Consider the following 13,629-nt stretch of genomic DNA (forward strand, 5'->3'; position numbering starts at 1 on the left):
CACCCACAACCGAAGTAAATTACCTCAATAATGAGGCTGGACTATTGAAAAGAATGTAAGAGTACAGAGACTAATTTAGTGCTTTATCCATGTAATCAATTATATGAGTCACTATCAAATGATTTAACATTTTGCAGGGAAATGGAAAAGCATTTTCTGCGGGTGGTGATTGTGTAGCTGTTATTAAATATATCATTGCTGGTAAAGTTCCACTGTAGTTCAGCATATTCCTGGATGACTACTTAAATAAACTACTATGCTATAAAATATATTTTTGCATACTAAACTTTTAAACACCTGACTAAATGTATCAGGTCATTGGAGTTTTGCTACAAGTTTTTATCGGAAACAACTCATCCTAGACTATATTATAGCTACACATAAGGGTGTCAATTTGGGATTGGAACTGGGAATCGTTTCAATACTGTCCCGTTAAAACCCGATACCATATCATTCCATTAGTAAATGGGACAGTACTAGTATTTGATTTTGGTAACGAATGGTAAATGGAACGGGACGCTTCTAGGACGGGATTCCCAACAGTACCAATACCGAAATACCAATTAGGTACCGGATGGTACCGAAACTACTAATATCGTTTAAAAAGAAAGAGTATATAAGATCTTTTTTTTATAAAAAAAAAAAAGAAGGGTATAAGAATTACAACTCATTAGGGTTTCACTAATTACCTTTTGAATACGAAGAGGAACAACAGGTCAACAGCCGTAGCTTGAAGTCTCTCCTCACAGAACCTATTACAGTGCTACTCCCTCCTCCCTCCTCCCTCCTTCCTCCTTCCTCCTTCCTCCTTCCTCCTTCCTCCTTACTCAACCAACTACATCTACCAGGTTCTTCCTTTTTGCACTTCGTACTTCGTACCATACTACCATGTGACATATGTGATAAATAGAGTTTTGTTTGGGCAAATCAAAAAGGAAAAACAACGGGATTCTTCCATTTTGTAGGACTTCTCTAGATTTAAAAAAATGAAAAGCTTATTACATATGATCTTAGGGAGTTTGAAGAAGTAAAACTATGAATTCATAATTTAAGTTGCTTTATAAAAAGGAGTAGACAACTTAGATTTCATGATAGTGAAAAAATTCCACAATACTAATAAACCCACCTTATTAGAAGCAATTAAACTTCTTCTCCCTTTTTCTACAGTGCCTAGAACCGTTTAAGAACCGGTACCGTCCCGTCCCGCTAGTAATCGGGACTGGGATCTAGGTTTGGTACTGTTAACTAAATGGGACGATATTGGGATTGGCACTTTTAGTATCGGTACCGGTACCGTCCCATCCCAAATACTGGGAACCGTCCCAATTGACACCCTTAGCTACACATGATAAAACTTTGGTGAGATACTATCTTAATTTATTAGTATTTTTCTTTTCTTTTACTGGCCTTACATGGATTTGATCCTGATGAGGCATAAAACACCCCACCAATCAGAAGCTGCCACATGGCCGAGTCAAACCGAACTAAGCAGAAGACCAGGCCGACCCGATCTTCGATAAACCTTACTGCTTGGCCGAGCTCGTCAGACACATCCAAGTCAACCAGACACTGAGCTGAACTTGTACGGGTCCGACGAGGCCCACCTAGTAGGCCGAGCTCTTCGGCCGATCTCTGGCCGCACGGCACGGCAGATCAGTACTCACCCAAAGATCCCCATCACGGCTGAGCTGCACGCCCGTCAACCCCATTGTCCGGGCCTACGTAGGTCGGCCTCGATTGGAGCACCATAGCGCGGCCAAGCCCACACAACCAATGATGACCCTTAGGTCATACAGGCCGAGGCCGACCTCTGACGCCGAGCTCCGAGGCCGACCTCTCCACGAAGGTTACCATAGCGCCCCACCGGAGATCACAGCGCCACGTCAGCACCACCCAAGAATCACGGGATAAGAATCGAGTCACGATCCAATCACGATACTGAATCACACTCCCATTAGGACTCTTACCTTAACAAGAGTCCGACCCCGAAGGAAACTCTCTACTCCACTCCGCTCCGCGGGCAAGAACCTTACCAAACAATGACTCGTACCATATTAGGACTCCTCCAACCACCTCATCTCCCTCTATAAATACTAAGGTATGGAGCTCTATTGCTCATCTCACTTTTACTAGCAGTTACACTGTTGCACTAGTGATCTAACTTTAGCATCGGAGAGTCCTAGGTCGGAGCCACACCGGCTCTCTTGTGCTCATCACTTGATCTTTGCAGGCTCATCCGTGGACGAACCAAGCATCAGAGATTTCAACACGCAACAGATCCTAAAAGAATCGGACTCGTGAAGATCTCACTTATTGATGGAGTGGTCATGGGATGTGGTGCAGGACTATCCATGAATGCAAACTTTCGAGTTGTGACCGAGAAAGCGGTATTGTCTGCAACTTCTAATGAAATCTGACATATTATTATTATTAATTTACAAGTATTAAAAAAATGATTAGAATTGGTATGGATGCAGTGGGAGGTTTCAAAACTAGACTTAGCCACAAATGAAATGGTGGGTCAATTTTTCACCAAAATGGATGATGATGATTGGGAAGATCTACGATTTGATGCTAGATCTGATGAAACCAACTTATTCAAAGCAAGACTCTAATGCAACACTGCTATTAGACTTAAACTCTGTTGGTCTGGAATGTTTTATACAGAATAATATTTGGTTAAATAGTCGAATTTGCTAGGGTTCTTTCTTTTAATGTTTTTCTTTTGCCATAGCATGTATGAGTGGATAAAGTTACTTTTGGTGAAAGAATGAATGAAATTCTTTTGATCCCGCATTTAGCAGGGTCTAGGGAACGTCAAATGTACGTAGTCTTACCCCTGTTTTTAGAGAGATTGTTTCCAAAACTTGAACCTATGACCAAATGTTCATTAAATGAGTACTTAACCAATGCGTCAAGCACGTCCTTGTTATCCTTTTATGTCCCCCTATTTCCTCACACACATGCAACAAGTCAACAATTTCGACACAATCACCATCTCTTCCAACAATTAATAAACAAGTATATATATCCATTTTGGTAATGCTGCAATCTCATTCTCTCCCTCCATATTTCTCTACCTGCATGTTTCATGATTTATTTTCTCTATCTCTCTCTTTAACTTCCCCATCTTTCACCATCTCTTGTTGCTTGAGAGTGTGATGCTAGTTTTTCTTAAAATTAATTAGGAGAGAAATCAAGCTCCAAATTACCTCTGCCTCCTCCTCATTGGCAGCCCAGTTGACAATTGAAACTCTTGATTTTCCTCCCACTCACTCACTCTGAATTTTTCTTCTCTCAGGTTCTCTGCCCGATCAAGTATGCAGATTCCTCTCATAGGAGGGCGTAAATGACGACCTCATCCCACTCGGACAGTGTGTTTGGGCAAGGGTTGAGATCGTCATTTCTGCCCCTCCTATGAGAGGAACCTGCGCACCTGACCGGGCACTAATGCACTCTACCTCTACATTTAGTGCAGACTCATCAATCCTAATGGGTTTATCTGGCTGGCGAAGGTATAATCGATTCGGATCTGGCAGTTTCTTTCGACTTTTGATGAAAGGAAATGAATGTGGTCTAATAGTTGGCTAGTCAAAAACGACGACTTTGATAGTTTATTTATTTAATTATCCAAACGTGGCGAACTGCCATAGTCTTTTGAGTTCTCTATCATTAATCATTATTATTCCCTGATGAGGTTGATCGGTATCCACTATAAATTCATCATAAGCTCTCACATCTCTCAACTCACAAATCAATCTCGCAGAGCTCCACGAAAAGAAAAACGGTGCACCATGGACACCCGATTCTCCTTCCTATTGACTCTCCTCCTCCTCCTCCTCTGCTTTCTCCCTACACCATCTTTTTCTCGATCTCTGGCCACATCTGCTCGCTGCAACAAAAACGACTATGCGGCACTGATGAAGATCAAAGCAGCACTTCACAACCCATACCACTTGGCTTCTTGGATCCCCAACACCGATTGCTGCAACTGGTACTGCGTCGAGTGCGATTCCAACACTAACCGCATCGTCGAGCTCACCATCTTCCAAGCCAACATCTCTGGCCAGATCCCTGCGGAGATTGGCGACCTCCCATACCTCAACACCCTCATCTTCCGACACATCACCAACCTCACCGGAACCATTCCTTCCACCATCACAAAGCTCAAGCTTCTCAAGATGGTCCGGCTCAGCTGGACTAACCTCTCTGGTCCAATCCCTTCTTTCCTCAGCAAACTCCCCAATCTCGATTTCCTCGAACTCAATTTCAACCAATTCACCGGTTCAATCCCATCCTCCCTCGCCAACCTCCCCAAATTAACAGGTCTCCACCTCGACCGCAACAGGCTCACCGGAACAATCCCTGAATCGTTCGGGAAATTCAAACAATCTATGTACCTCTACCTCTCTCACAACCAGCTCTCCGGTGAGATCCCCAAATCGTTAGGGGAAGCGGATTTCACCTACCTCGATTTGTCGCGGAACAAGCTTCAAGGGGAAGCGTCGATGTTGTTCAAGGCAAATGCGTCGACGCAGACGATTGATCTGTCGAGGAATATGTTGGAGTTTAACCTATCGAAGGTGGAACTCACCAAGAACTTGATTTCCTTGGACATTTCACACAATAAGATCTTTGGAAGCATACCAGAGGCGATAACGGGATTAATGAATTTGCAGCAGTTGAACGTGAGTTATAATCGGTTGTGTGGGAAGATCCCTCAAGGTGGAAAGGTTCAGAACTTCGATTCCTACTCCTTCTATCATAACAAGTGCCTCTGTGGTTCACCTCTCGACGCTTGCAAGTAAAAGCCGTCGACGAGCCCGAATTCCGGACTCCGGATCAACCGTTTCCGCACAAAAAGTTGCCAGCTCTGTTTTTATTGACGCTTTACTGTTTATTCTTTTTTTTTTTTTTTTTTTTTTAAGTAAAGGTTCGAATGTATCTGTTGCATGTTACAAAAAACTTCGAAATATTTGACCACCACCCTTTTGTCACCGTTTGATTGGAATATTCGATGAGTTTGGGCCGTTCTGGAATGGTTAAAAGATTGGAATCCTAATACTAAATAAAAAGAGGATTGGCATGGATTAAAGATGAGAGGTTCTTTGTTAATGTAAGAAGGAATTTGCACACTAAATCAATGTGGGGTTGATAATTGATATATCCCAATCTTGATTGTAGATAACTTGATATCTTCGAACCTTGACACCATTACACCAATCACTTCTCAACTAACTGAGAATCAAAATGATGAATCGCTAATTTGGATTAGGATCGATTGTAACAAATTCCCGTCAATATTGTTTCTATTTACTAGTGATTCCAACTGATTCCTATGGGTTGAGGTTTCAAATATCAGATGGGTAATACTAAGACCTTTATCCTCCCCTGTTCCTTAGTCCTCTAATAAAGGGGCGCAATAATCACCCTACTTTTGCCCTAACACTCTGCCCGGATGGGATCCAAACCATAGTCTCCGAGAGGGATGCGAACTACGAATTGGGGTTAATTAAGACCATTAGTCGCTTCCATCACCCATTCTTTCCTTTTTGTTTCTTCTATTGGGATCAATTTTTCGAATTTGGCTCTCCTCCAGCTGTGGCAGAAGATAGAACCGCTGGAGGAAAGCCATTATCCAATTTTACAAATTAATCAGTTCAAAGTCTAAATTCCACCCAACTTGTTCATATATTTGTAGCTGTAGATCCATATATATGGAAATCAAAATCACTTTTAAATGGGAAGATGATCCACAAAGAACAGAAGTGGGTAACATTGTTAAATAAAGTTGAGGGAGTTTGAGATTAAGATTTGAGACAGATGTGTATGGGGTTTAGAGGAGGCGAGGAGAGTGGTGCTACTGATGATGACTTGGTGAATAGGCGAGACGATCCGGTTCCTGTTATTCCCTCACGCATAAAGAACTGCAACGCACAGAGGATGAAGAGGCCAGTGCGAGAGGGATGTTTGAGAATGGGTCTCGTACGCTCAAAGGCACACACATGGTATCCACTCAAGTGGGTTCCACATGGTGGATGCCATATGTGCGCCTCTGAAGCGTAATAGAGTACGAGAATGAAATCCCACCTCGATTGTTCAGGGACAAAACATCGCTGGTTCCACATGATGGATGCCATATATATCTCATTGATTTTAATATTAGTTATCTTCTCCTTACAATGATAAATAAGGATTTGATTTGTAACAATGATTTAACTAGAAACTCTATTTATCCATTGATTTTTATATTAGTTATCTTCCTGTTCGGATTACAACATGAACATGTCAAACCAATTTTCCTACTCCTAGTTGTTTGCTTGTTAGACTTGGAGAAGGTGATTTAAAGTGTATTTACAAAATTTTTACTCACTACAACTAAATAATGTAAAATTTTATTGTGGTTCAAGCCTGAAAACAAACAGATCTAAATCGGTATTAACCCAATATTGAAAACCCAAAATAAACTGAAAAATACCGGATTGAATCCCACCGAAATAGAAGCTCCCCTAACGGTCTGGTTTTGGTCTCAGTCATTATTAGAACGGAATTGATTCAGCCCAATCGAAACAAGGCCAAACTAACCATTGGACACCCCTCACTCCAGGGGAGGGTTGGGGTGGTCATTTCATAGATCTATCTATACAAGAGGGTGTTGCTAGACAGATTTCCTTTTCCCAAAATATAAAACATGAAGAAAGTTTTACGTCCGCTTGTGTCTCTCTCTCCTCCTCCCTATAAAATGACCTTCCTACCCCTAGCGATTGAACAAAAAAAATTGCTAATTGGTCGTGTCCCCCTCTAAAATTATAAGGCCTCCCCCCCCTCCCCTCCCCTCCCCCACCCACAAAAAAAATTCAAAAACTCACAACTCTGAACTCACTCACACCCACAGAGAACCGGACTCTCCTTTCTATTCACTCTCCACCTCGTCCTTCCTCTTTATTTCATACATGGTATGTAATGTGTTAATTGCATTACTTGTAAATTTTACTACAATATGTGTACTCTTGGCTACAGAATTCATAATTTTAGTACACTATATGTGAAGTTATAATTTATAATTTTTCTTAAGGTTAGGGGGCCTTGTAAATTTAATTTTTGTTATTTTTTAAGAATTTTCCATGATATATGTTGATATTGAATCTGATTAAACAATGGGAAGGTATTTTTGAACGGCATATTTTGTAAAGTTTTTTATATTTTTTCAAGTCAGAGGGTCATTTTTACCATGGATTAGTGCACGGTATCACACTGGATATGGGCCATCCTAGAAACTGATATGATATCGACATGTATGGACAAATATGTAATAATAATTCCATCTTGATGTGTCTTGGCAGTAGGGTTCTGCTCTGCAACTCGGTAATAGAGGACCCAAATTGAGGAATATGGACTTTTGTTGGAAAAAAAAAAAAGAACATGCCTCACAATTGACAAGTCAAAATATATTCAAACGCGGCGAATTACCAATGGGATAACTCCTCTTAGGTTTCCTGCCCGATCAGGTTCGTAGGTTCCTCTCATAGGGGGCTGAAAATGATGACCTCACCCCCTGCCCAAACACACTGCCCGGATGGGGTGAGGTTGTCATTTCCGCCCTCCCCTGTATGAGAGGAACCTACGAACCTGACCAGGCAGCCGGGCAGGAATCCGAGAGGAGAAAAATTCCTTTTATATAGGGCCAAGGCAGTCATTGCGCCCCATTCCTCCTGGAAAGAGTGCTGCTTTACCATAAATTCGTAATCTCTGAATTCACAGAACTCCACCAAAGAATCCCAAGAGACCACCATGGACGCCAGTCCCACTCCCACCGCCCGAATCTCCTTCCTCCTCACTGTCCTCCTCCTCCTCCTGACTCTGTTCTTTCTCTCAACACCTTCTTCTCAATCTCTGTCACATCTGTTCGCTGCAACAAACATGACTACACAGCACTGATGAAGATCAAGGCAGCACTTCACAACCCATACCACTTGGCTTCATGGATCCCCAACACCGATTGCTGCAAATGGTACTGCGTCGAGTGCGACTACAATACTAACCGCATTATCCACCTGGTTATCACTCAATCCAACATCTCTGGCCAAATCCCTGCCGAGATAGGTGACCTCCCATACCTCAACTACATAGCCTTCCTACACATCCCTAACCTCACCGGAACCATCCCTTCCACCATTACAAAGCTCAAGCTTCTTACCATGCTCCGCCTCAGCTGGACCAACCTCTCTGGTCCAATCCCTTCCTTCCTCAGCCAACTCCCCAACCTGAACTTCCTCGACCTCTACTTCAACCAGTTCTCTGGTTCAATCCCATCCTCCCTCGCCAACCTCCCAAAGTTAACAGAACTCTACCTCGACCACAACAGCCTCACCGGAACAATTCCTGAATCATTCGGGAAATTCAAAAATTCTATGTCCCTCTACCTCTCTCAGAACCAACTCTCCGGTGAGATCCCCAAATCTTTGGGGGAAGTGGATTTCGTCAACATCGACTTGTCTCGGAACAAGCTTCAAGGGGACGCGTCGATGTTGTTCAAGGCGGCAAAAGGGTCGCCGTGGAAGATTGATCTGTCGAGGAACATGTTGGAATTTAATCTATCGAAGGTGGAGTTGTGGGAAAAAATGGAGGTATTAGACATTTCGCACAATAAGATCTTTGGGAGTATACCAGAGGCGATAACGGGATTGAATTTGCAGCACTTGAACGTGAGTTATAATCGGTTGTGTGGAAGGATTCCCCAAGGCGGGAGTGTGCAGAACTCCGATTCATACTGCTTCTTCCACAACAAGTGCCTCTGTGGTTCGCCGCTTGCCGCTTGCCGCTTGCCGCTTGTAAGTAGCGAACATCGACGATCCCGGAGTGCGAACACCGGATCAAACATACAGGTACGGATATTCCGTGGATCACATGTTTCCTCACAAAAAGCTGCTAATTCTGCTTTTATGCATGGTACTATGAATGACACGTAGTACTTGCTTTCAAATATTTGACTATCTTCGTTTTGTCGCTGTCTGATTGGATTGTAAAAATCAGGATTTAATAAATAAAAGATTGGAATTGGGTTCCGGATTGAAATGGGGTATTGGCGTATTGCCATAATGGGCTGTTCTGGGTAAGGATCGAGATCTCTACTGATACTGATCCGATACCGATCCGGATCGGTCAATTTTGATTTTACTTTTCATTAAAAATTCTTACAATACGATACTAATGCAATTCGGTTGATCCGATACCAATATCTCAATCCATGATTTTGGGATCTTTTTTGGATTGAAATCAATTCAAAAAATGGGTTTAAAAGATTGGGAGGGTTTCACAACAAAATCCTTTCCAGCATGCCAATGCACATCGGTGCCTTGGGGCATGTGTCGGATGGCTGAAGGTGTGCGTTGCGCTCAATGGTGCACTGGATAAGATCCGGAATTTGGATCCTCTACTGCTGAGTTGCCCAGTAGGACCGTGCTGCCTAGACACTGTGTTGTGCGCAAAGTCCACCTTAGCCCAGCCCAAACGCCTTACCCGAATGAGGGTAAAGCGATCTTTACACGTAGCATCGTGTCTAGGCAGCACGATCCTGCCGGGTAGCTCGACAATAGAGGATCTGGATCCTAAGATCCGGACTCAAGGGTTTTTTATGAGGGTAGTGTAAGAAGGAATGTGCAATTGGAGACTGGAAAATGATATCATTCATTTGCATCTACATGGATCCACATGATCAGAATGAGAGAGAGAGAGCCCTGACCTGCCAACCCCATCTCTTCATGTGCCAAACAAAACCCCTTCTTTCTGTATAACAAGCAAACTAAAATCAATCGACTTCAATAGATACTTCTGAAGCCAATGGCTTCCAATGGATTCTTCTTTTTCTTTCCTCTTGTATAGTAAATTTGTTGAGTTTCCGCAGGAAAAGGTATAACACAAATTATGAAAGTGTTATGTTCTCCTTGCATGTTATACACCCGATACATCTTTGGCTTGAGAAGAACCAGCGCCAACGGACATGGGTAAGTTGATACCTCAGATTTGCATCAATCAATGAAGAAGAATGAATTCCTTTTTAAATGAAAATTCTTTGATTTTGGTTTGACTTAGGCTCTTTTTGGTATGCCTTTTATTTTTTAGGGTTAATTTCAAATGTCCTCTGAAAATGGTTAAACTTACAATTGTTTTTTTGAATTTTCATTAATTTCACGTGCACCCCTGCTTTCCAAGCTAAGTACCACTATAGTCCCTCTTTTTTTTTTTTCAAGTAAAGTCATTTTGGTTATAACGGATCTATCTAACGGGAGGGACTATAGTGGTACTTAGTTTGGAAAGCAGAGGTGCACGTGAAATTAGTGAAAGTTCAGGAAGGCAATTGTAAGTTTAGCCATTTTCAGGGGGCATTTGAAAATAACCCTTTTTATTTTTACCTACTTACCAAAAATCATTTGTGAAAACCATTTTTTGTCAAAACAGAAAAATCGTTTGGTAACCACTACACAAAATAGATTGTAGACAAAAAAATATGTTTGGCATATCTGTGTACATAATAGTTTTCTGAAGTGGGTGGGTAGAGAGATGCCACCTTTACCCATCTTCCTTCCCAAAGCATAAACTCATAACCGAGTTGCTGGGTATCAATCTCTTTGAATTTTTCTTATTTTATTTTGAAATTTTGGGTTTAGATCACCCATCCATATGCGATTTAATCCCCTAAGATCCAGATCCGAAAATCTTTTCTTGGAATGACTCTCTCACGGTTTCTTCTTCTTAGTTTTCAAATCAGACACATCTTGCAAGGTAGAGATTCAACAGCAGATCAAGGCATTGAGACTCTCCTTTTCTGTAGCTTCCAAAACCGTACTTCCCTGTACCAACCACACCACCGAAACCCCTTTAAAACCCATTATTTAGTAGGTAGAAGCCAATGACATTTCAGCATGGCCTGCTTCAAGTTCCTGAAGTTCAACATTAGAAAAATGGTCTTCACTCACGGTTTCCTTCAAGCTTTGTTTTTTTTTTTTTAAGTAAAAACAACAGAGAATGAAAATTTTCAAGTACAATAGGCAATCAAACCTTGTTTTCCTCATAAATTTGTGTGTCCTCCATCCATTGCTAGAAATCTATTGAGCAATGGTTATATTCATTCCAGAAAAAGAAATAACATAAAACCCCCAAACCATCCAGAGAGAGAGAGGCTTACGCAAATAGTGCAGGGTTGAAAGGAGGAGAAGAGAAACGAACAAGAGTCAGAGATGAGGGACGAGAGAGAGGAGGCGGACTGTGAATGTTTAGGGTTGGAACGAAAAGAAAAGATGAGTGAGAGATGGACGAGAGAGAAGGGTTTTGGGATGTAATCTTGGGCATTTAGCATTTTGTCCTCAAAACATATCTATTGCAGCCACGTGCATGTTAACTCAGCGAAAAAGTAGCGAAAAACAGTTTTCAGCTAAAAATCATAAATGACTTTCAACATCTTTTTGAATTTGGGTTTTTTTCAATCCTTTTTAAATAGAAATAGGCTCTATAAACGATACCAAACGCAACCAAAAACGTTTTTTAAGACAAAAATCAAAAACAAAATCTATACCAAAGACGCCTTTAAAAAAGTATTTTTTGTTGGGGGTTACAGATAGCTGTGGTTGAGACTAGAGAAGTGTGTCATCATTGGTGGATGAAGGAAGCACTAGGCAGACCGGTTAGGCGTTTGATGCAATCACCAGAGTACGATGGTTGTTGGCAAGTTGTAATTCCCAATTCTAGTGCAGGTTAGAAATTTTCAGCTTTTTTTTAAAATATTTTATGACCAAAGATTTCATACACGATTGTACAAGTGTGCAAACGTTCGTATCCCGAAAAGGATTGCCTCCAACGCTAGAGTCTGCAACCCCGCTACATGACAGAGAAAATAGGGGTGGGGTGGTCATTCCCACCTGGGCCTCACATGTGAAATGCCGCACACCCCTCTGTTTTCTTTGTTGTTTAGCGGGGCTGGAAACTCTAGCGCTGGATGGGAGCCAAGTCCTTCGTATCTTCTCTCACATAAGTTGGAAAAAGTCAAAACCCCCCAAACTCTATTTAAGCCTCAAAACTCCCGCACTGTCACGTGCACGACTTACATAGAATTATCTAAAAAATTATCTGCTCCATTTCTTGCTTGGTCCATTTTCCCAAGTCCCTCTAATAGGGGGGGTTGGATCCTAGCCGGACAATATGTTTGGGCAGGGGGTAGGGTGGTCATTCCCCCCCCCTATTAGAGAGACTTGGGGAAATGGAGTAGATAAAGATCCATCCCCATATTTTATTCTGACTTTTGAGAAAACCCATTAAGGTTTGGAATCGTTTCTTTTTTTTTCCAGGGCCAATCAAGGTCAATCTAGGGATCTTTGTCCCCTCCAGACTCCAGTTCCCTGCCCGGCCCAGTTCCCCCAGTGCCTCTAATAAGGGGGGCGCAATGATCACCCTATCCCTGCCCTAACACTCTGCCCGGGTGGGGCCCACCATCCCTTTATTAGAGGCACTGAGAAACTGGGTCGGGCATAGAACTGGAGGAGATAAGTTAACCCGATGTTGAGTGCGAGTCAGGATTGAATTTCTTTCATGTGTCAGGTCTGGTTAGGTAGGGATGGACTTGGGCCTAGGCGCAGCTAAAGGGACTCAAGGTTGGATTGAAATTTTAAAAAATCCGGCTCAACCTAACCTTATTGCATCCCTATTGGAGGTTGTAGTGATAGTGGTGGTGTGGTGTAAGTATTCCAAAGTATAATTTCATAAAAGTTGAGTACACTAGGCGCATTTTCTCCAAAACATTGGGTACCCTCCCCAAATTATGTCTCATTTACCTAAATGAATGTGCGTTTTTGACAAATGCCCCCCTGAAAATGCCTATTTGTCCAAATGCTCACTACAACTTTTCTAATTATAAACTCCTCCTTACTTTCAAAACAGTGTAGTACTTTGGTCCAGTTCGTTAGTCTAAAACGATAGAAGTTAGTTTTAGGGGATTTAATGATCAAAATGCCCTTATGAGAAAAGTCAATCAAAATTAAAGAGCAAAGTGATCAAATTGCCCTCATCTTCTCCAAATAGTTTAGGGTTTGAAATAAAAATCGATAAAAACCCTAAAATCATTCAAGAAACCATCTTCCCCAAATCCGTTTCATTGTTAAACCCTAATTTTGTTGTTTCTTCAAATTTCTGAATGGATGGTCCTTACTATTTGATTACGATTTTCCCCAAATCCGTTTCATTGTTAAACCCTAATTTTGTTGTTTCTTCAATTTTCTGAACGGATGGTCCTTACTATTTGATTATGATTCTTCAAATTCTTCATGCTTTATTGCCCTGCTTGAGAATGTCTCAAACACCATCAAATTACCTTTTTTTTTCTGATTTTGGGAATAAGTTCGGAAACAAAACCTAACTCATTAATCCTGACTTGCAGGCATAACCATGTCACATGACTTTCTTCTTCAAAGCTTCCGTAGTTTGGACTCTAGCAAACCCAGTTGAATTAGTTGTTTTAGCCGTTGGAAATTGGAATAAAATGATTAGAATTCAAAAAGACTCTCCAGAGATAGAAGCAGCTTTCTTTTATTGGCTTAGGTTTGTATACTCAAGTTCAAATCATTGCTGAGGAGGGCAAAT

At 41.7% G+C, this 13,629-nt stretch overlaps 2 protein-coding genes across 2 annotated transcripts; both read left to right on the forward strand.

Annotated features, from left to right (window-relative positions):
• Positions 1-3,794: 3,794 nt before the first annotated feature.
• Positions 3,795-4,833, forward strand: LOC122642556 (polygalacturonase inhibitor-like). The gene has a single exon (XM_043836067.1). The coding sequence runs from the start codon at positions 3,795-3,797 to the stop codon at positions 4,806-4,808; it is 1,014 nt and encodes a 337-aa protein (XP_043692002.1). The 3' UTR covers positions 4,809-4,833.
• A 3,038-nt stretch (positions 4,834-7,871) lies between these two features.
• Positions 7,872-8,969, forward strand: LOC122643831 (polygalacturonase inhibitor 1-like). Its single transcript, XM_043837407.1, has one exon. The coding sequence runs from the start codon at positions 7,938-7,940 to the stop codon at positions 8,967-8,969; it is 1,032 nt and encodes a 343-aa protein (XP_043693342.1). The 5' UTR covers positions 7,872-7,937.
• The last annotated feature ends 4,660 nt before the right edge of the window (positions 8,970-13,629 follow it).

Source organism: Telopea speciosissima, chromosome 10, assembly GCF_018873765.1.
Source record: "Telopea speciosissima isolate NSW1024214 ecotype Mountain lineage chromosome 10, Tspe_v1, whole genome shotgun sequence".
In the NCBI taxonomy this organism is placed as follows: Eukaryota; Viridiplantae; Streptophyta; class Magnoliopsida; order Proteales; family Proteaceae; genus Telopea; species Telopea speciosissima.